This window comes from Cimex lectularius, unplaced genomic scaffold (genome assembly GCF_000648675.2).
Source record: "Cimex lectularius strain Harlan isolate CLEC.00 unplaced genomic scaffold, Clec_2.1 scaffold298, whole genome shotgun sequence".
Classification (NCBI taxonomy): domain Eukaryota; kingdom Metazoa; phylum Arthropoda; class Insecta; order Hemiptera; family Cimicidae; genus Cimex; species Cimex lectularius.
The window spans coordinates 254,647-282,545 of record NW_019392861.1 but is presented as its reverse complement, the minus strand read 5'-3'; the positions used below and the strand labels follow the sequence as shown (position 1 = coordinate 282,545).

General features: G+C 32.2%; 5 protein-coding genes across 11 annotated transcripts; 3 read left to right on the top strand and 2 right to left on the bottom strand.

Annotated features, from left to right (window-relative positions):
* The first annotated feature begins 65 nt into the window (after positions 1-65).
* LOC106665234 (N-alpha-acetyltransferase 38, NatC auxiliary subunit) lies at positions 66-12,359 on the top strand. 2 transcript variants are annotated; one of them, XM_014391505.2, is made up of 5 exons: positions 66-84; positions 272-515; positions 3,941-4,135; positions 4,405-4,510; positions 12,245-12,359. In XM_014391505.2, exons 3-5 carry the CDS (start codon positions 3,952-3,954, stop codon positions 12,300-12,302), a joined length of 348 nt encoding a protein of 115 aa, XP_014246991.1. In that variant the 5' UTR covers positions 66-84; positions 272-515; positions 3,941-3,951; the 3' UTR covers positions 12,303-12,359. The 2 variants fall into 2 exon arrangements, with proteins under 2 accessions (XP_014246991.1, XP_024084570.1); XM_024228802.1 differs by lacking the exon at positions 66-84 and adding an exon at positions 1,568-1,648.
* On the bottom strand, positions 4,857-16,935 carry LOC106665231 (thyroid adenoma-associated protein homolog). Of its 4 annotated transcripts, none has more exons than XM_024228800.1 (14): positions 16,917-16,935; positions 16,641-16,706; positions 14,509-14,659; positions 10,666-10,744; positions 10,476-10,591; positions 10,046-10,411; positions 9,566-9,982; positions 9,324-9,502; positions 8,820-9,240; positions 7,913-8,711; positions 7,712-7,854; positions 7,350-7,649; positions 7,102-7,292; positions 4,857-6,898 (listed from the first exon to the last, which is right to left on the bottom strand). In XM_024228800.1, the coding sequence occupies exons 5-14, from the start codon at positions 10,575-10,577 to the stop codon at positions 4,993-4,995; spliced, it is 4,824 nt and encodes a 1,607-aa protein (XP_024084568.1). In that variant the 5' UTR covers positions 10,578-10,591; positions 10,666-10,744; positions 14,509-14,659; positions 16,641-16,706; positions 16,917-16,935; the 3' UTR covers positions 4,857-4,992. The 4 variants fall into 4 exon arrangements, with proteins under 4 accessions (XP_024084568.1, XP_024084567.1, XP_014246987.1 ...); XM_024228799.1 differs by lacking the exon at positions 16,917-16,935 and adding an exon at positions 16,795-16,898; XM_014391501.2 differs by lacking the exon at positions 16,917-16,935 and having other exon boundaries at positions 16,566-16,646.
* On the bottom strand, positions 12,322-14,502 carry LOC106665235 (cytochrome c oxidase assembly factor 6 homolog). Its single transcript, XM_014391507.1, has 2 exons — positions 14,200-14,502; positions 12,322-12,561 (listed from the first exon to the last, which is right to left on the bottom strand). Exons 1-2 carry the CDS (start codon positions 14,341-14,343, stop codon positions 12,463-12,465), a joined length of 243 nt encoding a protein of 80 aa, XP_014246993.1. The 5' UTR covers positions 14,344-14,502; the 3' UTR covers positions 12,322-12,462.
* A 38-nt stretch (positions 16,936-16,973) lies between the features above and the next one.
* LOC106665289 (thioredoxin, mitochondrial) lies at positions 16,974-24,326 on the top strand. Of its 3 annotated transcripts, none has more exons than XM_024228798.1 (3): positions 16,974-16,991; positions 23,626-23,896; positions 23,955-24,326. In XM_024228798.1, the coding sequence occupies exons 2-3, from the start codon at positions 23,759-23,761 to the stop codon at positions 24,243-24,245; spliced, it is 429 nt and encodes a 142-aa protein (XP_024084566.1). In that variant the 5' UTR covers positions 16,974-16,991; positions 23,626-23,758; the 3' UTR covers positions 24,246-24,326. The 3 variants fall into 3 exon arrangements, with proteins under 3 accessions (XP_024084566.1, XP_014247097.1, XP_014247098.1); XM_014391611.2 differs by lacking the exon at positions 16,974-16,991 and adding an exon at positions 19,275-19,440; XM_014391612.1 differs by lacking the exon at positions 16,974-16,991 and adding an exon at positions 19,433-19,713.
* A 1,822-nt stretch (positions 24,327-26,148) lies between these two features.
* Positions 26,149-27,893, top strand: LOC106665237 (protein farnesyltransferase subunit beta). The gene has a single exon (XM_014391515.2). The coding sequence runs from the start codon at positions 26,321-26,323 to the stop codon at positions 27,545-27,547; it is 1,227 nt and encodes a 408-aa protein (XP_014247001.1). The 5' UTR covers positions 26,149-26,320; the 3' UTR covers positions 27,548-27,893.
* The last annotated feature ends 6 nt before the right edge of the window (positions 27,894-27,899 follow it).

Genomic DNA, 27,899 nt, shown 5'->3' with positions numbered 1-27,899 from the left:
GAATATTTAAAATTCAAATATTTATACTTACAATGTTTTTCAGTTTCAATCATCAGAATTAAACGCAATACTCTACAAAATCATGTAATTAGTTGTTTATTTAATTTTAAAAGGCTAATTTATAGATAATTATAATATATACATAATAATTTTCCTTCCATAAAATCCTCACATTCTTTATTATTAAATATTATATAAAAATGCAATAATTTTTTTTACAAATAAGTTTGATCTTTCAAATTTCCTTATCTTCTTTCCTTATCAATCACAGGCTTGTCAGTTGTCATCAGAAAACTGTTATATGTAACTCTTCGGCTGTCGATTTTGTGGAATCAAAATATTATCCTCGATATTATTTCGGATGAAATTAAAGGATAATAAAATTATGCTAAAAACTAAATTTTATATCCGTCAATAATTTGTTCACGAAGAAAAACAACAGCAATAAAAGTCCTGAAAAGGTTTCATCGCTCAGACTGGACAGATCGACGTTCCTCGAGGACAACGGGCAAAATGTATGTATTACCACTTATTTTTATACGTAATAATAATGTTTCTTTAAATTTCGTGGCTTGAAATCCTTCCTTTAAAGAAAAGGCTCGATTTATGTGATTATGTTCTGCATGAAATCATACCCATCTCTCGACGTTTGTATTTTGTTTGACAATGTTTTGCCAAAAAATAACGTGGCTTATTTTCAAAATTTGTTTCGTCTTTTGGCCATAGTAGTTTCTTTTGTTGTATTAATTCTGTTTTGAAAGGTATTTGAAGCTTAGAATAGAATTGGAATTCAATTTCTAGCCTAGTGTCCAAAAGGAAGCAGCCACAAGTTAAATTATAAATATTTTATTATTTCATTTTAAAAAACAACATAATATAGAATTTTACTTTTAAATTGTGGTTTATGCTAGGCAGATCAATCTAGGGTTTTATTTAGAGTAGGTAGACTCGACATGGCAAACTGTAAGAATTAATTAGTGTGATGTTACATTGTGAAATAGTCCATCTGTTCTGATGATCATCATGGCTTGACTATTCTTGCTGACTTTGTCTGTCAGATGCGTTTCAGCAGTCATAAACCATTAGAACCATCATCATAAAGACTGTCTTTTCAAAAAGTCCAATACTGAATATGATCGAACACAGACCAAACCAGCAAAAATACGCAGTATGGTTGTTAGGGGCAATCACAATAATAATGCACTGACAGACAAAAAATTCTACCCACTTGTAATATAACTTGATTTGTATATATTTTTATATAATCAAAGTTTCACGTTTTTTAAGGTTTAATAATTTTCTTCGTCTAAAAAAATGTAAATTACTGATGAAAATGACAAATGAAAAAAAAAAAAGACGGAAAGATAAAATTTGTTTTAATTTTGTTTTAGATTTTCAATTAATATTTCAATATCCTATATTTCCTCCTCTTGACTTAATTACATCTCGAAGACGCTTCGATGAACTTTCCACCAGTCTGGAGGTTAACCTATTCTTCATGAAGAGTCGTTTCAAGATCGTGGAGAGTATCAGGAAGTGATGGACATGCTCTTATTTGTGTTTTCAGGTTATCCCATAAATGTTCGATGGGGTTCAAGTCTGGAGAACGGGCTGTCCAAGCTAAGACCCTGATGTTATGCTGTTGAAGGTACGTTTGTACTATGTGAACGACATGTGGACAGGCATTATCGTGCATTAGATTAGGTTTGTCGCTGATTTCATCAAGGATAGCAGCATGATGTTCCAAAATTTCATCCGATAGCAAGTGGCCGTCAAAGACCATCCATGAACAACAACCAACTCTGTAAGACTCTCCATTGAAATTCCCATCCACACCATCACTGAACTCCGTTGAAAAGGTTGGCTCTGGGGGAAATTGCAGGATTTGTACCTTTCATTTTGCCTTCTCCACACTCTTTCACACTCATCTGGAGATCGTAGAGCAAGTCTACACTCAACTGTTGTACATCAGACCAATCGTCCTAAGACCATGGCTACGTTCTCGAGTAAATACAAGCCATGCTACTCCGTATGTTTCGATCAATTCTGGTCTTCTTATGGGGCAAAAAGCCATCAGTTCATACTGATTTAATCTTCTTCGAGCAGTGCGTTCAGAAATTTGGACACATTGACCTTCTTGGAGCTGATGATTGCTTGAACAACAGTAAGGTGCCTGTTTCGAAAAATTCTCAAAGTCACAATAAATGTTCATCCTAGGGTGTCCAGAACCGGGCCTTCTATGGTAGGACGTTCATAGGGAACTCCAATGGAAATAGCCTGCACACCTGATAGAACATCCATCATCACTTAGTGTCACTCTACGCACAACATCCTCAGCAATAAGTGGCACTTTTAAGTTTAAATTGAAATTAAGAAAACAAAGGGTAACACAAAGATAAACAGCTTATTGCTTCAAAATTCAAATGAGACTGAATAAAAATTTTAATTGTTACGCAATAACAGTAAACATTTATCCTTGGTCTGGGTTAAGGATTAAGTGTGTTTACCCCTAATTCATATTCCAATTTAAAACCAAGCTTAAACAAATATTTATTGGAAAAAACAATGAGACAAATGACAAGGGCAGAATTTTGTTTTATTGAGAAAAAAAAATCATTGGGCAGAATTTTTTGCCTGTCAGTATATAATTGTTAGAGGTTCTGTTTTATTACATTAATTTTGAAGCACTGTGATGAGGTTTGAACCTATAAGCATGCAAATGAATGATGTATCTTGGAAAAAATATCACTCAGATCAACCACTGAAGATGATAAAATTCCTTAATCAGCCTGAAAAACTAAACCAGTAAAAATAGGTTGATGATAAAAAATAAAAGTTGATCGTTTCAAATTATGAATGTCCATTTGATTGTAGTTTTACTTTCAAATAAATCATTAATCTCTGTTTTAAGCCTTGGGTTGAATTTTGGGTGGTGTGGGTGATTGAGTTTGGGTGGTGAGTGAATTAGCAAGTGAATATGTGAATGATAGATGAGGTATGTCAATTGCAGATAGTCCTTACCCAGACTAGCCCCTATTCTGGAAACCCCACATTTCCCAAATCTCCCTTCACTGCTTCTCGACCCTCCTCCAAATCCTTCATGCAAGCCAACTCTTCCCAATCTGCACCTGCAAACTCCCTGGTGTTTCGCCATTCAATTATGGTTTTTGGTCTATGGAGGACTTCTCAGCAAGCTTGTTAACAGACTCAAGATAATCATGCTTTGTTCGGTTCATTCTTTAACTCCCTAAAGAGATCACATGTGTCTAATAGGTATCGTGTTTCACATTCGTTCCTGCCCTTCTGATCTCTACCACTCATACAAATCCACTGCTTTTAGTCGCTCCTTTCTTATTCGTTCCCTCAACCACTGGAATTTCCTCCATTCACCATGCTTCAACCCTTTCCACCTTTAAGTCCCATCTTTTTATAACCTCCTGTTTTCGGTCTCTCCAATTGAACACCAAGTATGATTAATTTTCTGTTTTCCCAAAGACGCAAAATAAAATATAGTTTCTTCTTGTTTCTCAATCAAATGAGTGTCACTAGACTGACCACTAAAGGTGGTAGAATATTGTAAAAAACAGACCAACCAACTTGATCATTATTTTTATTCAAAAATAGTAAATCTATCACATTTTGGTGAGGTCTGAATCTTGTAATCTTCTTATAGGGGATTGAATCAAAGTGATAGGTTTAATAATGTGAAGGATTGTATGGTACCATTTCACTCTCCTCATTCATTCACATATTCATCACTCACTTAATTTTATTATTGCATACATTTATCATCTTCTTTTCTCTAGCCATTAGAGAAGTAATAAAAAATACTAATATTCATTTTATTATTATTTTTGATCCAGGCATTCAGCAAGTAAATTTTTTTTTAAATATGACTGTGTATATATAAATTACAATTTAATTTTTCATTTTATTGCAGAACAGACAAATATGGGTGAAACTGAAGGAAATGAAATCGACACAAAAGAGAAACTCAATACATTGAAAAGTTGGCTTAACAAGATAATGAAAATTGTAATGACAGACGGAAGAGTTTTAGTCGGCACATTTCTTTGTACAGATCGGGACGCTAATGTTATCTTGGGTGCTTGCACTGAATACGTCAATTTTGAAGGTAAAAAGCATTATTTTTTAAAAAATCATTAGTGGTGCTATATTGTTATTCATTGTTTATGTTGGACAACTAAAATTTCTTCTTATTTGTTTAATGAGAGTTTGAAGAACAATACCAAGGCTATTTATTTATTTATTTTATTTTTTAATGTTTTGGGTCATCAACAATAATTTTATAACAATGTGAACAGCAAATGAAACAAATAGTCATGTTGTTCTTTGAACTTCCATTAAATAAAATTTTATTGTTTAACACACATATTTCATTAGTCCGAGGTCCGTTCGAAGAGTCAAGAGTTCTAGGACTCGTGATGGTGCCAGGAAGGCACATCGTCTCAATACACTTGGACGTTTCAAACGCATCTGCTGAAAAAGAGTAAGCCAATTTGTATTGAATAAATTGTCTTATTATTAAAAAAATCATCAAACTTTTAATATTGCTTGTTTCTAGTATCTATAATATTTGGTACATAGAAGTAGTAAATTTGGACAAAATAGATTGACTGATGATTTTGAACGTAACCAATATTAGTCTAGATCATTGGCAACATACAAAGCCACCAAATTAATTTAAGGTGAAATTTTGTATTTTGTCAGATAGATTTTTTAAAAAATTTATTTCTTAAATTTTGGGAGGCTCACAAGGTGATAAATCATAATCATCTCCAGTTAAGCTGGTGCTTAAATTTTGGTTTTTAAGGTATTCATGACACTTAGCAAAATACTTAATAAACTTCATTTTATTTAGAAAAAAAGTTTTATAAATAATACATGCAGTAGCTATTTACATACTGTTAAGAAAACTTCACTATCCTACGTTTTATATTTTTAAATACAAGAAATTAAATGATGAAAAATTTACACTTTGACTGGCGTCGGCGGATTGAGCATAAGTTCGATAAAACTCTGAAATTTAAATTGGAACATGTTCATATCATGAGCTTCGGAATTATTCAGCTTTTCAATCAGTGTGAACTGCAGAGAGAGTTTTTTAGCAATGATGTACCAATATCCGTTCAGAAGGATTTTTTTATTTGATGTATGCTCTTCAGTGAATTCTAAGAATTTAATTGCCTGTGATCGTAAAACTGGTAAATACAGTACTGCTTCATCTTTTAGGAAATAATTCTTTGCTTCTTGGCTCTTATCCAATATAGAAATTAAAATTTCATAGATCATCTCGGCGATTTTAACATGCTCCTGGTAGCAGTTGTCTCTTGAGTCAAAAGGGTTGAGTTGATCTATTTTTACAAGAGTTTCAATTTCTTGTTCAGAGCACTTCAGTTGTGACCATAAACAGTTAATGCAGTATTGCGGTGGAAACAGGCCAGAGACATTGTTTTCGTTTAAAAGAAAGTTTAAGGACACGTAAGGGTTCCTGGTTTCTTCTGGTGTAGGACCTTCGACAAGGCTGTTTGCAAATTTAGAAGCTTCAACTCTCACTTCTCTAGATTCATCTTGAAGTAAATTTACAGCGGTCATCCATATTTCTGACCTAGCCTTCAGACTGTCTTGGGTCGCAGAGCGCATCATAATTGGGGATAAAAGATTTATACCCTTGGAACAGAACAGTCTCGAATGTTCACTCTTGCTCGGCTTACTCATTTGCACCAATATTGACATAATCTTATTTAACAGTTGAAAATTTGGCATTCTATCTAAAACAAAAAGTCCACAGGATACGGCTATGGCAAGACTCGACTCTTCATTGCACAGAGTTTCAATAATTGGCTCTAAATCTAAAGTAGGCACTAAATTGCTGTATTTTGATAAAATTTCAAGTAAAATATTTAAAGCAATTTCATCTGGTATTTTCTTCACAAATTTTAAAACCGCGTTTAAAGTTCCATTACTGACGACTTCAAAGTCGTTCCTCTTGATCCTTGAGCTTAGAGCTTGTAAAACAAAGATGTGAAGCTCAGATTCGTTTGTGTCCAATGCTGTATTTAAAGTTGGGAGGAGTTCATTTAGTGGACAGTCTTCTATAATTTGTTTAGAAACGATGGAAGCCCACATAGGATAACCTAATGATTTATGGGGAGAAATTTGGCTAGCACAAAGGTTCAAAATCTGTTCTCTTGCAGGTGTAGTTCTATCAAAACCAACAATCTCTTCTAAAACTGATTTACAGACAAAACTCATGTTAAGTGAGTACCGGACTGAACATAATTCCTCTATTGACTCTTCGACTACAGAATTTTGCTCTCTTAAAGCTTCAACACCTTCCTTTTCTGCCTGGAAGCGTTTGTATAAATAAAGAGTATTCAAAAGAAAACCATGAAGGCCATTTTCCGTTTTGATTTCATTCTGTAATGTCCGATCGTTAACGTAAGCAACTATTTTCCAAACACGTGTTCTCACAAGAGAAGGGAGTTGGCTTAATGAACAAAACCAAGCATTACTCCTTGCCGCTAGTTGTCTCACTTTGAACACACCACTTGACATAAGCGTTTGAAAACAACTGACTAATTTGTTAAATACACTTTCTATACTACGATCAATAATTGTAAGAATGCCAACTGACAAATTAGAGAGGAGGGTCAATAAAGGGACTAGTTTTGAATGAACTGCAAAAGCATCTTTTTGACTGCAGTTTGCTCCAGTTTCAAGTTGTGAGAGAAGAAGGTTGATGAGTTGAGGCGTATGGTAGTACAATTCTTCATACGGCAAATGATAGCAAGAGCATGTAGAGTCAAACTCGTTCTGTTTCCTTTGTCCAATTAATTTTGGCACAATTGCTCCGAAAAGTTGCAACCCTGTATTCCTTTAAAAACAAAATATAAATGTTACAAATATTGGGTGGTATTTAGTGAGCGTTAATTAATGATTATTTGGAGGTTGTGAGATGTAGTCTGGTGTGAAGTAGGTTTAGAAAAACATTGGCACGATAATGAAAACGTTTTTCTAAACCTACCGCATCTCACGACCTCCAAATAGTTACAAATAATTGAGTAACCAAATCAGTACCTGATTGCCCAACTAGAATGAGAAAGAGAATTAAAGCAAGCTGCGGCCAATTTATGATTTATCCTTGCTGTCTCTTGGGATACTGAACTGTCTTTTATAAGCACACCTAGGAGATGTAATGCCTGTGCCAAATCACCTTTACGTCTTTCAGCAAGAGACAAAACTTGGTTTAGGCATTGTTCAAGCAATGGCTGTAAAATTATGTTTATTATTTATTTAATATTAAACAAAAGTCTTGTCTTTATTACCTTATCAGGTCTTGTGTCATTCGCTACAATCCTATGAATTAAAATTATGGCTCCAGCACCTCTTGTAGATTGGGTCTGGCCGACTGTCAATCTGTCTAAAGCTTCGTTAAAAAAAAATTCCAACTCCTCGACATTTCTATCATCAGTTAATGATTTTGTTAAATTCGCTAAAGCCAACCCGGCAGCTTCCAAAGCACCTTTATGTCTTGTTTGCTTTAAAACCGAAGTTATGACTGAAAGAGATTTTATATGATCTCCCACAGGCTGTCTGTACAACCTGCTTGCCAGCATACAACAAGCCTTGAAAAATTCATTAAATATGCAATTTTATACCTTTTTAATTTTTGGTTTCAATTAATTACCTTGAGGTTCAGCCATATTGTATTTAAAACAAGCTGATGCGCGGGTGACAATTGATGTTTGTCACTTTCTTCTACATTTACTGAAGACTCTTCAATGGCAGATTCAATCGCCTCTCCCATTTCCAGAAATGAAGGAGCATAATCTTAAAACACAAGGCAATTTAATAAAGAAATAAAATTACAAATGTAATTAATACATACTCGATAAATTAGAAGTTTTTGAAGCAAGGACTTGTAAAAGATGCTGTGTCGTTGTTTCAATAATTGTTGTTAGCCTTATACCTTCAGAATGGCTTATTTTTCTGTATTCTGGGCTTTCTTTATCATGCGCTAATCTATCTATTATCCTGAGGATCCCATAAAGTGGATAGCCATTCGTTGCCGCTCTTAAAATATCTACCTTTAATTCAGAAGCATGTCTTTCTGCTAAATTAATTAAGTAAGATATCACTCTTTCTTCCTTCAGTTCAAGGCATTTGCTATCTCCTGTGGGATTTTTATAAGCGAGACATGTAACTACAAATAAAAGTAAAGCTCCTGCATCGGCTATGTAGAACATAGGGTCGCAGCAAAGTGTCAGGGCACTGTTGAACAGCTCTTTAAATCTTTGGCCTTCATATTCTGACATTTTGAAATGAGTTATAAGCAACGAAGCAGCACTTTCTCTCACTTCTTCACTCTCATCGGTCAACGTGTACAACAGAGCTTCGCGGCTTACTTCATTAGTGAATCCCCATTTTCCGACTGCTATCGCATATTTCATCACTCTCTGACCATCGGATTTTGGAGTATTTTTTCTTGAATTGCTTTCATTTGACAAGTGGCTAAGTATTACTTTGTACAATTCTAATGAGGTAGTCTTCCGCTGATAGTTGCAGCATATTTCTAAATTTGATCTAAGAAAATTATAAAGCCAATCTAAGAAAATCATGGCTCTTGTTAATGTTCGGCTTTCAACATGACTTGGTTCAATCCTTTGGTTATATCTAGTTCTTAAAACCTAGAATTAAAAGGAAATGAATTTTGGATATTGATTTGTATACAAAAGTTGAAATATTGATAGTTTTCATTGCAAAATAAACTAAAAAAGATTTAGAGTATTGCCTACCTGCAGACAAGCGTCTCTGGTACGGCATAGAAAAATTGTGAAACTGTTAATTAGACTGTGACGTAATGGTGCACAATCTGCATTAATGTTTTCAGCCAGGAATGTTTCCACAATTTGGAACTCTTCTTCACAAGGGAATATCGATGTCTTGGATGAATGGCAAACAGTTGCAAAAGCTTGCGCTCTTGTTATTTCGTCATAATGTCTCAATGCTTTCGCTAAATGAGGAGAAGTTGATATTGACGACCATCTCATCGACTCATAGCCTTCTTTCCTTCCTGTCTTTAAACAAGAAACTATTGGAAAAATTACATCCTTGTGTTTGTTCTCCAAAAGTGAATCATGTATTATTTGTAATGATATCTTATATTTTTTTATCGTGGGACTTAGCCAATAATTGAAAAAATTCTTTTTCTGCAACCTGAAACATAAAAATTCACATTTATTCAACCACTTTATTTTTTTTTTATTTGTATTTATTTATTTTTTTAAATACAAGCTTACAAATATTCAGAGGTTGTTAGAACATTTATAATGGGTTTAAGAAAAATTTGCTCCCACTGATCCAAATTCATTGAATCAATGCAGACTCTGTACAAATCTGTTCCTGCTGAAGCTAAATGAGGATAACACAGACTTGTTAGCAATCCAAAAACAATATCTTCAGAATTAGTGTGAAATGACTGGAATTTAAACAAAACAAATTTACTTTATTACAGTTATTATTATAGGTGAGATTTCTATACCTTCATTAGATTCGCTTTAGGGAGGATAGCAGCCAAGAAAAAATATTTACTCTTTGTCATCCATGACATTTCTGTTATGACTAAACCTAAAAGTGCTTGTGGCTGCAGAGGAGACGGAAGTTCTTCATCATTCTGTGTACCAGTGGCATCTGGGATTTGTGTAAAATGCAACAGTTGTTCAAGCAAGAGAAAATTCTGTTCTCTCACACCGTTCAAAGGGTTTTCCCAGTTGGAAGCAATTATATTCATTATTCTAACAGCCATACTCGAACATATTTGACTATTGATAATAGTTCTAATTCGTGAACACCATGCCACAAGTGTTTTAAAAGATAACAAAGTTAAATTTGAATAACTTAAACAATGTTTTTCCAAGATGGGAAACATTCTTCCTTGAAGAACAGTCATCCAATTAACCTAAATTTTATATTTGATTTAAAAAATATTAATTTATAAATAGCAGCTTTGTTTAAAACATACCTGACTCGAGTTCCAAAATGCATCAGGGACCTGAAGCAGTCCATGACAGAGAGAAAGCCTAAACACTTCTTCATAGATGTCAATTTTAATTCTTAATATTTCCGCAGCTTTTGATAACTTTACACTCAGCTCCCTTGAATTGTCATCCCTCGGGTGTAGAAAAGTCTTTGAATACATCATCGCAACTGCACTCGCATCTGCAACTAGCGACAGCACCAGTGCAAATGCGACGCCACATAATGTAACAGTTTCTAGAGGAATTTTTTTGGCAAGTGTTTTCAACAAAGTTTCTGCAAGTTCGGTCAAACATGGCGGCAAGAGTGCATTCGGGGTTGTTGTCAATTTTTGACACGAATTTATTATAATCTGTAATAATTAAAAATAAGAGAGATACATAAATATAACAGGAAATCTTGATGTGTATTCTTACTCTAAACTGATCAAATATTCTGTTGTTACGGAAATCTTCATTTTCTATGTCAATGTTCTTCAATGTGTTCAAACTCAATGTTAGTGCTGTTGCTATGTTCATATCGCCTGGTATTACTATTAAATATGATAAAGTAATAATAAAATAAAAGTATTTTATACAAAATTTAAGAAAAAAATTCAAATAGTACCTTTTTAAAAGGCCTCTTTGGGCGAAACTTTGCTACTAACTTCTCATCACCTGAAGTTTCAAGTGAACTGTCTGGTATACTAAAACATTTTATAAATTAAATTTAAATTAGTTTTATTTAGTACAGTTTGATAATAGAAACATAATAATTTAAAATCAAGATTCCTCCTACACTTCTTTTCAAGTTTTCCCTCCAATCTTAAAACAGCTGATACATCTTACATTCATTGTTAAATAACAAAGCTTAAAAATTACCACAACCTTAATTGAATTTTGATCATTTCCCTTAAATAAATGGATAATTTTAAAATTTACAAGCACTTTTCATCAAGGATCTTTAAAATTCATTTTCAAAGATGAATTGTAATGAATGTGAATGAATTGTAATTTTAAGTGTTATCTCATTATGAAATTGCGATTATATATAATTTTAATCTAATGTTAGAGTTAAATAGTGTACTCTTGTTTTAAAAAAATCAATATTGTATTAAATAGATTTTTGGACATGAACAGATTTGGCCTGAGGTGTAACGAATCTGTAGTTTGATCCTTTCTGATCATCTTGGTTTACTTATTCTGACTGGTTTTATCTATCAGAGTAATAACATTTATCAATGGGTTGGCCAATCAATAATTAGAGACAACCAGGCTAGATAAATCATGAAAAAAAAAAAAATCATCATCTAAACTTTTTTCTTTTTAATTTACATTTAGGTAGATACAAGTTCATGTTCATTTGCAATTTGTTTAAGAAAATGACCAACAAACGAAAAAATTAATTGTCACTCTATGTTTAAAATTGTTTGAAAACACTAATTAGTTTATTTTACATAATGTTGGGATAATATAAAATTATCTATTTTAATAACAACAATTTTAAAATATCAATACCAAATTTGTTTTATTTATCATATAAAGAAAAATTAACTTGTTTAAGTTATACGGTGACCATTTTATATGTACTTTTAGAATATCATCACTTTTAACATTTATTAATGGTTTTAAAGATTTTTTCCTCAGTTTACAGCTTTTTATTTTTCCATAACTGTTCCATTTTTTTTTAACTCCCTCAAAAATATAAAAAATTTTATTTATTGTTTAGTTTTATTCACAACAAAAATTTAGTGGTACTAGGGTCGGGATATAAAACATGTAGCTTGAACATCTATTATTATCTTGATCTGTATATCTTCATCAGTTTTATCTCTCAAGACATATTATAGCATAATCTAAAGTGATTTATTTCTTATGTTTCTTTCTTTATTTATGCTTATTCTAGTTAGTTTCTAATGTTTATCAAAATGGCAGACTAAACCAAGGAGAATAGGCAGACCAATATGATCGGAGATGATCAAGATACAAATTAAAGGTTAAAAATAAAGCGAAATAGAGAGCGATTTAGAAAAAAAGTACCTATTTACTAATTTGTTATTTCTATTTTTCAAGCTTGAAAAAATTGTGTGACTTGATACTATTTCATTTTTTTATTAAATGCATATTGTAATATTAATTGTAATAATGATCTCTTAAATAAATAAGTATGATTTTCTCATTTGGTATTCTTTTGTTTTGTTTTCCAGGCATATTAAGTCAGCACAAGAATCGTCTACATCTACTCAAGAGGGATTGTATACATAAACACAAAGTACACTGTAAATGATTTTTTAAAAATATAATTGCGATAATTTATTGTTATTATTTTATTATCTACACAATTCTACAAATATCCAATCTGTACAATTGGAAAAGTTAAAAAACAGCAACAAACGTTAAGTAGAAAGGCTAGGAGTTATTATTTTTATGCTTTGGAGTTTAGTTCTTCTAAGGGTTCGTACCCATGTTGCTCTATCTTCTCTTTGAATTTAAGATAAGACCGTTTTCTGTCAAAGTGTTTTACCTAGAAAAGAAAAAAAAAATGTAAAAATTGGAGAAAGCCAGAACAGATGCTTCATATAAAATATATTTAGTATTATAGATTTCAACGCTAAACTTGTGCACATATCTTTAAAATATACAAATCTGTATTTCCCAAAATAATCTGACCTAATAATATTCCTATTTGACTTGGCACAAGATTCAAACACATGCACTTTACTTCCCATTAGGAGATGTTGCGTTTGAAAGCCAGTTAGCTAAATTTTTTAAATGAAATTTAGTTTAATTACTGCCAGTGGTTCATTTATTGGCAATATATTGCCTGATAAGTGAAAATAAAAATTAAATATTTGTTTAAAATTATTAAAGTGAGAACAGGCATAAAACAGGACTGGAAATCGGTTGACAGGTTGTCAAATCTGAACTTTTTTTCCTGTTTAAAACAGTTAAATAAGAATGTGACAAGGAGATTCATTAGAAACTAACTTTTCATTGCTCTGAGATAAATTGGCATTCATAGAGAAATTGGACTATTTTAAATTTTTTCAATGTATCTCCATACAATTGGCAGTTTAAACAAAACATAATACATTAAGAAAAGAGAATTTTTTACACCTTCAGTTTTTAAAAACAATTCTTACATTTGCTACAAATAAATTAAACCATAAAAAAATTATCAGGGGCGTCAGTGACCAAAACAGATAAAGCATGGACACAGCACTCATCGCTGTAAAGTAAAGGTCCAGAGTTCAAATCCAGCGGCCTTGAATTTGAACCAGGCACACTTAATAAATGGGCTTTTTTTCAGTAACACTTGCAGCACCCCGAGGGTTGATAGCCCTCTGCTGTTGCGAACCCTCGTACAAAAAATAATAATAATAATAATAACTAATGAATTTTTTTAAAAATTACTAGATAAGTTATTAATCTAAAAGATAAAAAAGTGAGGTGTATTTTGACATCTAAGCTCATTTTAAATAAAATAAATTATATAGAAAAATCAGGGGAAATGTAACATAATTTTTACATTGTTATCCTAATAAAGAAGTACCTGAAATAAAAATATGAATGATTAACTGCTTAGTTTCAAGTAATTCAGATATTTCATTACAAAATATATATTTGTAAAAAAACATATGATGGTAAATTTCTGCACAAATCCATCCAAGTGTATAGGCAAACATTATTGTATTTACATAATTCATACAAACAAATAAACACACACACACACACATTAAAATAAAGTTTATAAGTTACAATTCAAAATGTAAAAAATGATTTGTAAAAATGTAAAATCTCACTACAACATATCAGATGTGTTTGAACCTTACCAAGAAATTAAGTAACATTAGAATATCAAAAAAGTTAATAAATAAACACTTCAATTTCAACATAAATAACAAAAATTATTGTAGTAGTGTGCATGTATCCATGTTTATAACATTTTCAAATATTTTTGGAATTGTGACCTTGACTTTTTCAAAGATAAGAACATGGTATAATTTTAAACCATATTGGCATATTGAAAAAGATAAATTTTTGCAAATAAACTTCTGATGGAATATAAATCCCACAGGAGCAAGCAATATGGAAGTATTAAAAAAAAATCTGCTACACTTTTGATCATTACACAATTTCTTTAAAATGAATGAAGACTTACCCACTGGACAGGACAAGACGTCTCATAAAATTTCCTTAATTGTGCACACTGTTTTTCAGGTTCGGTTGCTGTATCTAAACATTGCCAATATTTGTCTCTAGAATCCCAGCATGCTTCACGTTCTTCTTTTTTGGGGAAAGACATCTCAACCACGTTTTCTGTTTATAAAGATTTTTAACTAGGCACCAAGCGATGCCCTACAATTACTACAATTGGAGGGAAGGACTTGAAATTGTAAAAAACACATGTCTAGGTGCTGTCTGCTTCTTGTGAAATCAAAATTAAGACTGAGAAAACCTTTGAACTTACAGCTGTGAGGGTGTCGACACTCTGTGTGGTGAATAATTCAGTTGCAAGGCCGTCTTATCCGAGACTTTCAAGTCCTGTCAAAGTTATAAATAATCCTTTTTGGCACGTACAATAATTAAATGTCTATAGCCAAATTCCAATCTCATTTACTCTGTAAACAAACAAAATAATTGTAACTATTTTTTTAATTACATACAAAATAGAAATCCTTTCATTTTACAAATTTACATTAACAAGTAAAGATTGTAAAAGTATTTCCTGTCATATTATATATTTTTAGCACACATTTTATTTGAAAATTTGTGAAATTTATAAGTGTTTGGAATTCATTAATTGAATGTCTAGCATGTACCATTTCTGACGAATTTTTAAGTTTGTTTCAAATCTGATAGCATTTCAAGTTTATTGTATGTACCAATTTAACTAGTAAAAGGTTTCTACCGATTTAACAATCAACAAACAACATAAGTGGTTGAAGTGTTTTTAAATCTACTGGAAAAGAATGTTACAAACCAAGTTCCTCAAAAAGAAAATTATATCGTTTTTAAAAATTAACATTTTCTCACTTATTGTCAAATAAAACTGTTGAACTGGAATAATAATGTAGATTTTTACATATTTCTACACATTAATTTGCTAACAGTAATATTTTACTGAAACATAAAGCAAAAATGTGTTTTTGATCTACTCAATTTCTCTGCTCAGTGATAACAATTCCAGCCTCAAGAAATCACAATCAATTTTTAATACAGTTTCGCAAAAAAAGGAGCAATTTTTTCTCATTCCTCTGACACCGTTTCAAGAAATTGCAATCAATTTTGGCATTGATTCAAGAATTATCAATTTTTTGAATCACATAATTTCTGAATCATGAGCATAAAATTCTGATTGATTTTTCTACTCTTGAAGAAAAAGCTAGTATCATGAGCGGGATTCCAACCCACGACCTTTGATTAAGGTCGTGGCTTCAAATCCCACTCATGACACTAACTTTTTCATTTCAACCAAGACCTTACATACAAAGAATAATTAATTGAAAGAAGTTTGTCAATCAGACCACTAAACATAATGGATTCACACCACTTCAAACAATCATGATAAACATAAATGTCTCATTTAATAATTAATTGAAAAAAGTAATTTCATCAATCAGACCACTAAACTTAATGGATTCACACTAATTCAAACAATCATAATAAACATTAATATCTCACTTTAAAGAACCATAGACTCCTCTCTTTTTGTATAATTAAAATGTAATTTGAACTGTTTGTTCATACAGTATTTAGCTTCAACATCCTATCTTTTTAGCGTAAACAGACCAGCAACTAAATATGGTAAGGCAATGAAAGGCATCTGACAGACATATCCAGCTAAACTAACAGTCAATGCGATCAGAGATGATCAAGATCAAGCTAGATCTTCATTATCTCATAGTTAATTTCATTTTTTTTTGTCTAATGGAATGATAAATCAAATTAGACTTATTTTAATTAATTGTATGCTCAGTCTTCTGATTTAGATTATTTCCAGAGTTCATCACTGAAGATGTCACAATGTCGAAATACGTTTGAATAGTTCAAGAAATCTACGACAGACCCAATAAATGAACAAGTGCCGGTTCAGCATATTCCTAAAGATGACTCATTAGAAACGACTGCATATAGTTATACGATACATATAGTATCATCGCAATGACCTTTGTTTACCCAAAATTTTGAACAAATCAAGATATACAAGAGTAGTTTTGTTTGTTGTACCTTGTTTAAATGGCTTTGCTTTATATATTGGCTAATTCAATCTTGTAGGTGTTGAGATTTTTTTTTTGTTATTATAATCAGTCTGATGGATTTGTTTCAGGACTTGTAAGAATTCTCAAAATACTCCATTCGGTTTTGGTCAGGTTGATGTATATTATCGGTTTTATTTTTGGATTTCTTTATTTAAAGCCGTTGAATTACGACGGGGGTGTAATTTATGCCATACCGTTTTTTAGGTTGTTTAGTCAGGGGGAGAGCCGTATAAATAAAATTTACACAGTCGTCTTCTTAAAATACCTCAAAATTATTTCCAGCATATTTCTTTGAGAAAGTATTTGAATATTTAAAAACTCAGGAATATCCGACACTCACCCGTGTGCAGAAGGTACTTGTGTTGACATTTTGACAAGGGTCTTCACGGCCTATGCATACTCACCGCTAAGAATAAAAGATGAAAATTAAATTTTCAACAAACAGAAAAGAAAAGGACAAGATTTTTTTTAAAGAAAATAATTAAAAAATTGACTTGATATTTTCGCTCGCGAACAAAGAAGGTAACACGTTACAAGTTACAACTGGCAGGGATGTTTTGTTCCTGAACTAACTAGATCAAATGAACGAAGTATGTTGACTAGAAAAAAAACATACATGTGTTTTGTAGTTCACCCAGGCCCTGAAGATGACCCGAATAAAGGTCGTAACATCGGGAAAAAAAGGAAAAAGGTGTTCATCTAACTTTCAACTAATACTTAATTCCTGACTCCTCACTACTTCAACAAATTAGTAAATAACTATATTTCACTGTATTTTGTATATTTTCTTATGTGTACCTAAAGAAAAAAATATTAGTGAATTTCAATTTATTTCATGTATTCAGTTTTGAATTTAGATGTATCCATATTATAACTACCTCATTAATTAAATAACATAATTACCGTATCTCCAGCTCCTAGTTTTTTATGGGTTTACTGACAATTTATTTAACAGTTTAATGTCAATGAAAAAAAAAAACTTTGTCTTATTTTTGTCTTTTTACATAATGGATACAGCAACTTATTTAAATTTATTGTTTTATGTTCATGTACATTTTTTAAATATGTACAATTTGCAGTGTTTTTCTTTATATACACTAGAGCAAGGTATACATGCAGATTTGTCATTATTTTATTTCTCAAAAATCATTCTACAAGTCTGATTCTTATTCATGTGTAGTATATTCCTCGTAAACTTTTTTTTTTTTTTTTTTTTTTAAATTATGAGTATTTCCCATAGAGGAGAGCCATTTCCCCACACTAGCAAGAGATAGATTACGTGGAAGAGTGAAAAATGAAGTACTCGTTGCACAACAAGTGAGACAGTATCTCAAATTTTAAGCATGAGAAAGCAAAGGGAGGATAATTTGTATTTTCTTTTACATATTCAGACCACAATAAATGATTATCTATTCCCTACATATATTTTTTTTTAAATTTCCGTGCATTCATTGACATGTGGTATTTTCCAAACCACTGAGTTACATTACTCAAGGTGTTTTTGCTTGAACAGTCTAAAAGTCATCATGGGAACCATAAAAGGTGAATTATCCCACAATGAAACGTGGTGACATTTTCTATTCCAGGGGTCAAATCCTTAACCTACACAATAAATAAGAGTGGACCAAGTTGTGAGCAATGTGACACACCATGTTAACTAAATATTTCTTATTTGGAAGATAACATTTACAGAAAACAAGAGCAACACCCCTTAGTCCATGTACATTTAGCTTCTCCAACCAATTATTTCTGCCTTTATATTAATTTTGGGGCTCAGCTGCCAGCCTCTGACCTTTTGGGTGTTTAAATGTTATTTGAGGAACTTTAATAAAACACTTAACTAATTACTGTATGTACAAAACTGCCAGTTATTTATTATTTTCAATGGCATCTGAATTTTTAAAAATTACATCAATTATCCCCTTTTCTTTTCCTTGTTTGCTTTTATCTTTTTTCTTTTTCTTAATGTGGTTTCATCATTTGATTATAAATAATTTATATTTTAAAAAATATACTATTATTATTATTTTGAATACTATGATCAAAGTTGCGTATTATTAGTTTATTACTGCAAAAGTTCCTTAAAAAGAAATCTTGCACACAGAATTCTCATTCAAACACTGTCAGGAAACATTTAAAGGTATAAGAACTTGGAAAAAGGCCTTATAAAATGTCATTATAAATTTTAATAAATTTAAGAAAGCTGAAAAGTGTTGTGTGAAACAAACACTGGGGACCTAGTAACTCCTTTAAATCACTCAAAAGGTTGAGCCTTTGCCTAAAGGGTTGCAAAGTGCGACAGTTGACCAAAATATGTTACAGTCAGAACGATACGTTCTCCGCTTCGAAGATATCGAGAACAAGTTGGAAGGTTGTTGCCTATTAAAAGCCTATTGTGGATTAATTTGATGTGACCTATTCACAAATCTAGAGAGAATCACAAATTCTTTTCTCTCAAGTTCCTCAATTGGCCATTTATGTATCAACTGGCTTTATTTCTTTATTATTATTTTACTTTGTTTAAAAAACTAAATTTATTTCTAAGATGTATACATTAGGCTTAAATCCCCCCTATTTGTACCTTTAAAATAAAAACGAATGCATTTTGTTTAGTTTCAACTAAACCAAAACAAATCTGAAAAATTTATAAATGAAAAGAATAAGAATCAAGAAACATTTTGTTTAATTAACCTTTTTAACAACAACATTTTGTTTAGCAGTCACAATTGATCATATTAATTAATTCAATTAGTTATCTTTTAATCTAAGGACTTGGTTGAAATGAAAAAGAATAATTAGTTTAAATTTTTGAACGATCTACTTCATATTTTTCCTTTCCATTTATGTACTTACATTTTGTACTTTATATTATAAATAAAAATGATATTTGGTTTATTTGTCAGTTTGTTTATAAAAATACTGTAATAGTTGTGCTGTAGCATTATACTTGAATCGTAGAGAGCAGAGTTGTCACCTTTCATGGTTATCAATGTCGTGACCTCCGTGGAGGTGGAAGAGGTTGCGTTCAGCTCATAAGTTTTAATGGTTTAGCGAAGTTAACTGGAAGTTCCCTTCCCTTTTATTTTATCCCGTCCCGACCCGGAAGGGAAGATCTTCTCGAACTTCACGATTATGCTGATGTAAGTGGGATAAAAAGACTTTCAAAGGGCCGACGGGCCCGTTTCGTCTCGAATCCATTTATAAAAGAAATAATGCCATCGCTGATACTTGGCGTCGGGATAGGGACTTTTATCGTAATAACGCTCGTCTTGGCGTCGGTTGTCCTCTGCTGCATATCGCTACGGACGCAAAGCAACGTCGGGCCGATTTTTATCGTCTTCTCGACCGTTATCCTCACGATTCTTTTTGCTATACCGAGAGGTCCCGATAGCACTCATGTCACCGCTCAGAAGGTAACAGGAAGAGGCGATGATACTATTATTTCCTTCTCAGATTGATTCGTAGTTGACTTCTCTTTGAAATCACAGAGGCACCTTTTAGTTTTTGACAATTGCACCATTTTACACTTCATGAACTTAAAGTAGATTTCACAAGTGAAATGTCATCTTTCTCTCACTTCCATTTCGTAGATAGTTTTGGGTGTTCTTTAGTATAAGCCCCAATTAAAATCGATATCTCTACTATTTTCTCATGGATCTTAGCATTCAGTAATACCATTGTAAACTATACTTTCTTTAGTGTAAAGGGGAATAAACGGTCCTAGTGAAAGTGGAAATTTATACTAAAAAAACTGACTTGTGAGAAACTGTAATATAACTCCCCTTGTGATTATGTTTGTCTGACCACTGTGTTGGTTCATTGTGCTTCACTTTATTTGCTTATACTAAAAAAACTGACGAGACAAAACTTAGTATAAGTGCCCTCTCACAATTACGTTGTCTGAACACTGTGTTGGTTCATTATGTTTCACTTTATTTGCTTATACTAAAGAAACTGACTTCTGAGAAACTTCAGTATAAGCTCCCACTTAGATTATGTTGTCTGACCACTTTTAGTTCTTTGTGCTTCACTTTATTTGCTTATACTAAAAAAAAAGACTCGTGAGAAACTTCAGTATAAGCTCCCACTCACTGTTATGTTGTCTGACCACTGTTGGTTCTTTGTGCTTCACTTTATTTGCTTATACTAAAGAAACTGACTTGTAAGAAACTTCAGTACAAGCTCCCTCTCACATATTTGTTGTTTGACCACTGTTGGTTCATTGTGGCTCACTTCATTTATCAATACCTTCAATATCGATAATAATCTCTGTATAATAATAACACAGTTTGTAACATTTATCTGTTAAGCATTTGGATTGTAACAATCTTGTACAGGCTCAAGGAAAGCCATAAATGGGTCCACTTTCCTAATCTGGACTATCTTTGCCAAAGAAATTCTGCCAGGTGGTTAGGAACTTTTTTAACTTTGTCAGTGTGAATCCCTATTTTGACAGAACACCATGTAGACTCTATAGTCTGAGTTTGCGCTAAACTTATAGGATCTACAAAGTGGACTGAACGATTGATTGTCAGTTTTTCAAAATGTAGAGTTGTCAGTGTACAGTAAGCATGCCATTGATCAGAAATAATCAGTTGCCTCTTTCAATCATCCCGAATAATCAAGTTGGGATATATTTTCATCTTTGAATTTTTGTTTTGTCAGTTTCAACAATTATGCTTGAGTTGCCAATTATTTTGGATTTACGGTTTTCTGCCCAAAATGAACAACTTCTCGTCAGTAGTTCAGCCAGTCAGAGATTGTAGCCAAATTAGTGGTCACGTCATCATTAGATGTTTTCTGCTGAAGAAACATCATTTTTAATATTATAGCCGAAATAATAATTTAGCAGCACTTTTTTGTAGGACCCACAATGCCTGCTAAAAAAAAGAATTCTTGAACACAGGAATAGTTTTGTTGTATTTTTCTGCACCCATCTTCAAAATTGCATGGGCTCACTTAATGTTGACAAAAATCTATTGGTAGGGAACAGACAGGGCAGTTACGATGACTCATGATCAACCCCTTGTCTTAATTATATGTTACATACTTTTTTTTTATTTTTTTTTTTTTATTGGCCTTATGATCTTGCATATTAGCCATAGTACGAATTCTTGTGTGTTCAAATTGGGGGTTATCGGGAAAAAAGGGCCAGAGGCGACGGTGGGAATCGAACCCACGACCGCGGCGTGAGAGTCTCTTATGCTAACCACTCGGCTACCGCGGTCCCCCATGTTACATACTTGTTAAATGAAAACTATGTTTAAGAACAAGTTAAACTGACTTTACAACAGTGTAATCAAGACTATAGATTACAGTTTTTGTCTAATGAGTTTCTTTAGAATAAGCCCTTTTATTTCTTTTATTGTATTTTTTTTAATGAAATTTTTTATTTACAAACAACTTTCAATTTAATTATTGTTATTTTCTTTCTATTCACAATGGTTAGTATTTTGAAAGGAACCTGTTGAATTTGACACAGAAACAAGGAAGACTTTTTCAAAAATGAGGGCATGTACTAAAGAACACCCAAAGTTTTGTTTTAGTTTAGTTGATTTCTCTTCTTACAGTTATTTCCATTCAAATTTTAATGATATTTCACTTACAAACTTTCAATAAAATTGCATTACAAATAGTTGTACAATTCAACATTTGCATTGTACAAGCTTCAATTTTGTTTATTACATAATAAATATTGTTTTTTTCAAATGGAATTCAAGGTATTTTAAAAATTCACTAATTTTGTGGTCCGCTTGACCAATTAAATCATTACAATTAATTAAGGTTTTTAGTTGAGATGAAAAAAAGTCAATGGCACAAGCGGGATTCGAACCCACGATCTTCGGCTAAATACGCCGCTGCTCTACCACTTGAGCTATCGTGACCTCGATCCACTCGGACATCAACTTCCTATCTCAACCCCACCTTATGAGTTTTCCCTCCTTTTTGCCATTTTTTGGCGTATCTAGCCGAAGATCGTGGGTTCGAATCCCGCTCGTGTCATTGACTTTTTTTCATCTCAACTAAAAACCTTAATTAATTGTATTTTAAAAAGAAGAATTATATGCAATTAGACAATCAATTTTGAAAATATTTGAAAACAGATTATTATAAAGATTACATTATACAGTAAAAACATTATAAAGTATGTAATACTATCACTGACAACACATAGGCTGGCCAAACACATTGCAGGAGAGATTTACCTGTACCAAAAAACCAGAATTGAGTGTCGACTACTTCTGGTGAAACTGCACAGGCATCACGACCTGTTCCGATAACCTAGACCAGATTGAAATTCGATTCTTTCTACCTGCACAGTTGTCTACATTAGGCTGTGTGTATGTGATCAGTGATATTGAAAAGCTGTGTTGTGAGGTATGAGAATTCCAAAATACATAGACTGAAAGAAAATCACAATATGTGTATTTATTTACATAATAATAAAACATTTTGAGAAATACAATGAAAGAGAACTTAATAAAAAGAGCTTGGGATTAATCATTGTTTAAAAAAATTGTAAAATTTATTTCTTGCATATTGTTCTCTCATAATTTCTCTTTGGGGACTATCTACAGATATTTCTTGCAATTGGTAGTTATGCTCAACCGACGTGTTATTCTTCGTTGAACTGCTGAATGTGTCATTGGCCTTACAGCAATCATTTTGTTTGTTTATTGCCAAGTATATTTTATTCGGGAATAGTGATTATTTCATTGATTATTCGGAAATCGTGAGGTGCAGTCTGGTGTGACGCCACACATTATTTACATTAATTTTTTTCCACACCTTAAAGGCCTTGGGTAAGATTATGAATCTTAATCTAATAATATTTAAGTGTTAATTTAAGAATATTTTACTTTCCTGATGGAAAAGATTTGCTTAATGACCCTAAGTTTTCATCTGCCAATCTAAATGAATTGTTGACAGGAATGATAAAATGAGATCATTACTTTTCCATTTATCTTTGTCGGCCTATAGACAAGAAAATTTGCCCTAAAAGAAAATCTGTGTAATGTTTTTTGCAAAATGCAAACTCAATGTTAAAAAGGTTTGTCTTCATTCATTTATTTTAGTTAAGTACTTTTTAATAGCTCATAAAATAATTTTAGATAATTAATAATAGATACAAAAATATAAATAATATAGTTTTATAAATCAGGAATAATTATATTTTTTAAGGCATAAATAATTTTCAGCTTGGACTTTAGTTTGAGGCAAAAACTATGAACTATTCTATTATTTTTTCTCACACTTCTTGCATTTGTTCTTTTATTATAAATATTTTTCTATGTTGAATCTTTTTTTTTGTTTTGTTTTTACAGAGTGAATACCCACTTTTTATCTGGCGGCTTTGCCTCCTTTGCCTTTTAGCGATATCAACCTTAGGGGGGGTTGTTTTCCTGATTGCTGACTCTCTCACATCGATCCATCGCCCAAAACTTTTAAAAGTCTGAAATGGTTTTAACGACTGTTCTTCCCTCTGCTTCTACATTCTTACGAGGGCTGAGAAGGCTGAAGAACCCGTTTCTCTCTTCTTATCAAGTCAGGGATAAGAGTTTTTGTATAAAAAATAATGAAGAATTTTTAAGCAAAGTTAGTAAACCAATCAGTTAAAATTATGGTTACATCAATAATTGTTGGAATTTCACAGGTGATGAACAGCCAAATTCCTGTAATAGTCAACTTCCATGCCGAATGGTGTGATCCCTGTCACATCTTGACGCCAAAGCTCCGAGCACTCACCGACCAATCAGAAGAGGTCAACCTTGCTATTGTTGATGTAGAAGCTAACCCTGAACTCGTTCACACTTTCGAAGTCAAAGCTGTTCCTGCAGTTCTGGCAATAAGAAATGGCCTTGTAGTCGACAAATTCATTGGCCTAGTCGATGCAACCATGATCGAAAAACTCGTTAATAGGTTAACTGGAAAATGTATGAAATAATACCAAATGTTTAACACTTCCTATGTATAAACTTCAAATCAACTGTATATTAAATTGGCCAAAAATTATTTAACAGTCAAATAAATGTAATCATATTAATATTAGTTATATTTTAAGATAAACTCATATGACAATAAAAAATTAGGCTTTAGTCATTTTTTTCTTTTTTTGTTAATTTTTATTAATTAATGTTAATGTCACAGCCTTAATTATAGTAAAAATTAAATTGTTGTTCTTTTAGACTAGTTGAAAATTAAAAGTTTTAGTCTTGAATCATGACATTAGCAGTAATAAGGAGTTACGAATATTACAATATTTTGGTGTAAATGGAACAATTTAAAAAAAATTTAATTTCTTAATTATTGGTTGATAATATAAAATTTTATAAATTTATCATAAAAAAATGTAAAAACTAAAAGCACTGTGAATGTTGCATTATCACAAAAGTTATCGTTCTTAAATTTACACTTTCACTATTCTACTTGTTAATGTTTTGCTTTTTAAACATTAATGTGCATCTAGTTTATAAACAACTTAATAACATTCGGCCAGTTTCATTCGATTGTTTTCAAAGTAAATGTTTTATAATGCAATTTTATTTTATTTTTCCCCCCTAGTGTAGTGTAATATTTATATTTTTATAAGAATAGCTGGTCAGCCTTTTTGGAAGGCAAGAATAGTTTTTTATATCATAAGAAATGTTCAGTGATTATTATTCTTGAAATTATATCAATAATCAAAAGAAGCCACGTTTTTATCAGATAATAATAAAAACTATTTCAGTGCAATTTGTTTCATTATATATTTTGTAACCACATTCAATACACAAAAAGCACTAGTTTTTATTAAATTTGAATAAATTAAATATAATGAATTTTGATTTATTGATACGATTGTTTTGTAATATTGTATCAAATTGATTGTTTACAAGAAAAACAGTTTTTTATTTAACATTGAAGTAATTTTGTACTTAATTCTGTGTTCATTGGTAATGACAATAAAGCAATATTTTGTTTAAACAAATAATGTTCAAAATTTTCATTTTTTCCAAGAAAAACCGTCATTTCAATTTTCTAGTCTATCTTTATGTTACTTATGTTCAATGTTACTATGTCTAGTTAATTAGTATTGTAGTTAATAGTTTGTTTAAAATAAGAGATAATAATTAAATTTGTATCACTTGCCTTTTTATAGTTTTTATTCACATTGTTATTGTTGTATTATTAATAATAAAGACTATTTTAAATTATTGAGTCTCAATTTGTTTAAAAATGATTAAATTTGCATGTGAATACAAATAATTTGCATTAATTTAAATTAACAGGTGTAGATAAATTTTGATGGTCACTGATCTGTGTGAATGTTCATGCTAGTTTGTCTACCCAGCTGGTTTGATCTGTCTGTTGCATTTTGTACAATATCTGTTTTGCACAATCCTCACTATCGAAGATAATGAAAAGGTGAAAAGTGTCTCAAAAAAATAAATAGCATTTTTATATTAAAATTTCTATGAATATTTCTTCCTTTTGTTGATTGTTTGACTTCCTTTAATTAAAAATTCTTATGCAGTTAATTTATAGATTGATTATATTCAGATAGGCTCTTTTTAAATTGAAACTATTCTTTTGTATGGGTTTATTAAAATTTTTATTACTGGCCATTTGCAAGTAGAAAAGACAATTTTTTTAAATATAAACATTGTAAGCCTCTATAGTGATTCGTTTGGATGTGTATAGGGTGATAATTGGTAGAAGACAACCGGTGTATAGAAATTAATAAGGGAACAATAAAATAACATAAAAATAAAAATAACAAAAAACATTCAGTGCAGTACATTGGGTCGTATATCTTCGACACCGCTCGGCCAATTTCGTTCGGGTTACTGCTGCCCAACATCGGCTTTGGGACTCTAGTGAACCGTAGAAAAACCTCTTGCTGTTAGAGATGTTCGGTACTGACTGCTGGTACTAGACTTGTACGGTCCGGTTTCTAAATTGAACTTGAATCCGTTTATGTTTATGTTTGTTTCCGTATTGTAATACTGTTCGTTGGAGATGATATTCAAGCGGTAGTCGATGAAAATGGACCAGACATTACGTGCCCACCTGGCGAGCAGAAAAAAATTCGACGATGAAGGTATTCCCACGGCAACTTCGGAAGCGCAGAAGGAAGTCGAGAAGATCGTGGAAGACGTGTACCTGGAATACAGCTTGTCCAAAGAGGCCGTCGTCAACCCGAATTTCCCCGAGTTGAGGAAAGAACAGCATATAAGCTACCTGGAAAAAACGCTGTCGAGTTTGAGCTCCTATTTTGAAAAACTTGATGTTAGTAGGGCATGGTTCTGTTACTGGACTTTGCACCCACTAGCTCTACTTCATCACGAGGTGGATAGGTCTAAGAAAAAGGCTGTAATACATTTTCTAAAATTATGCCAGGCACCGGATGGCGGTTTTGGAGGTGGACCGATGCAGTACCCACATCTAGCCACTACTTACGCCTCGGTCAACGCCCTCGTCATATTAGGCACGACTGAGGCTTATAAAGCCGTTGATAGGGCTGCTTTGACTAAGTTTCTCTGGTCTCTCCGAGTAGGAGATGGATCTTTTTACATGCACGAAGGTGGCGAGATCGATGTAAGGAGTGTCTACTGTGCGCTCACTGTAGCTAAGATACTTAACATTTACAGTGATAAACTCTTTGAAAATACGGTTGATTGGCTTGTGCGGTGTCAGAGTTATGAAGGAGGATTCTCAGGTGAACCTGGCATGGAAGCACATGGCGGTTACACTTTTTGTGCAGTAGCGGCATTGGTTCTTCTCAACAGTTATCACCGATGCGACATCCAGTCATTGCTACGCTGGACTGTAAACCGGCAGATACCGTTCGAAGGCGGTTTCCAAGGTAGGACGAACAAACTTGTCGACAGCTGTTATTCCTTCTGGCAAGGTGCTTCTCTTGCAATGGCAAACATGGCCTTGCTCACTGAAGAGGGTATTGACCGTCCTAAATGTGACTCATGGCTTTTTGACAATCGTCTGCTCCAGGAATACGTTTTGATCTGTTGCCAGCATGCTCAAGGAGGATTTCATGATAAGCCTCACGTGAACCGTGATGCATATCACACTTGCTATGCAATGAGTGGTGTCTCAATCGCCCAGAACGTCCCACGAGGGAAGGGAGAAGACATCAGTGGTGGTGACAATATCTTGGATCGGGTCCATCCTGCTTATAATTTACCTATGGATAAATTAGCCGATGCCTTTAATTATTTTTATAACACTTTTGTAGAAGAACCATCGTAAAGTTTAACCTCTCATTTGTATGAATAGTTTTTCCAATATCTTTTATTAAAATAAAAAATGAAATTTTACATGAGTGTTTTATCAACACTGTCCATAATATAAGAAGTAATTTCAACTTATCTTGATCTCCATATCATTCAATTTGTGATAAATGAATCATTATTCAAATTAAATTATTAATTAAAATACAATTTGATAGACTTTTTGATTTCTTATAATTAAACAAAAGATAAAAACATCAACAACAGTTTAGTGTACATTAAAGTGAAAATGTCATTTTGTGACAATACAAGGAAGAATAAAGTTTTTGATGTTGTCCATTATATTTGGAACAGCACTATAATAATAGGTT

Coding starts and splice junctions, on each gene's coding strand:
- LOC106665234 (XM_014391505.2), top strand. CDS start 3,952: ATGGGTGAAACTGAAGGAAATGAAATCGACACAAAAGAGAAACTCAAT. Junction 4,136..4,404: donor TGAATACGTCAATTTTGAAG/GTAAAAAGCATT, acceptor ATATTTCATTAG/TCCGAGGTCCGTTCGAAGAG. Junction 4,511..12,244: donor AACGCATCTGCTGAAAAAGA/GTAAGCCAATTT, acceptor TTTGTTTTCCAG/GCATATTAAGTCAGCACAAG.
- LOC106665231 (XM_024228800.1), bottom strand. CDS start 10,577: ATGAACATAGCAACAGCACTAACATTGAGTTTGAACACATTGAAGAAC. Junction 9,503..9,565: donor CTAAAGCGAATCTAATGAAG/GTATAGAAATCT, acceptor TTTAAATTCCAG/TCATTTCACACTAATTCTGA. Junction 9,241..9,323: donor CTAACAACCTCTGAATATTT/GTAAGCTTGTAT, acceptor TTTATGTTTCAG/GTTGCAGAAAAAGAATTTTT.
- LOC106665235 (XM_014391507.1), bottom strand. CDS start 14,343: ATGTCTTTCCCCAAAAAAGAAGAACGTGAAGCATGCTGGGATTCTAGA. Junction 12,562..14,199: donor CGTCTTGTCCTGTCCAGTGG/GTAAGTCTTCAT, acceptor TTTCTTTTCTAG/GTAAAACACTTTGACAGAAA.
- LOC106665289 (XM_024228798.1), top strand. CDS start 23,759: ATGGTTTTAACGACTGTTCTTCCCTCTGCTTCTACATTCTTACGAGGG. Junction 23,897..23,954: donor ATGAAGAATTTTTAAGCAAA/GTTAGTAAACCA, acceptor GGAATTTCACAG/GTGATGAACAGCCAAATTCC.
- LOC106665237 (XM_014391515.2), top strand. CDS start 26,321: ATGAAAATGGACCAGACATTACGTGCCCACCTGGCGAGCAGAAAAAAA.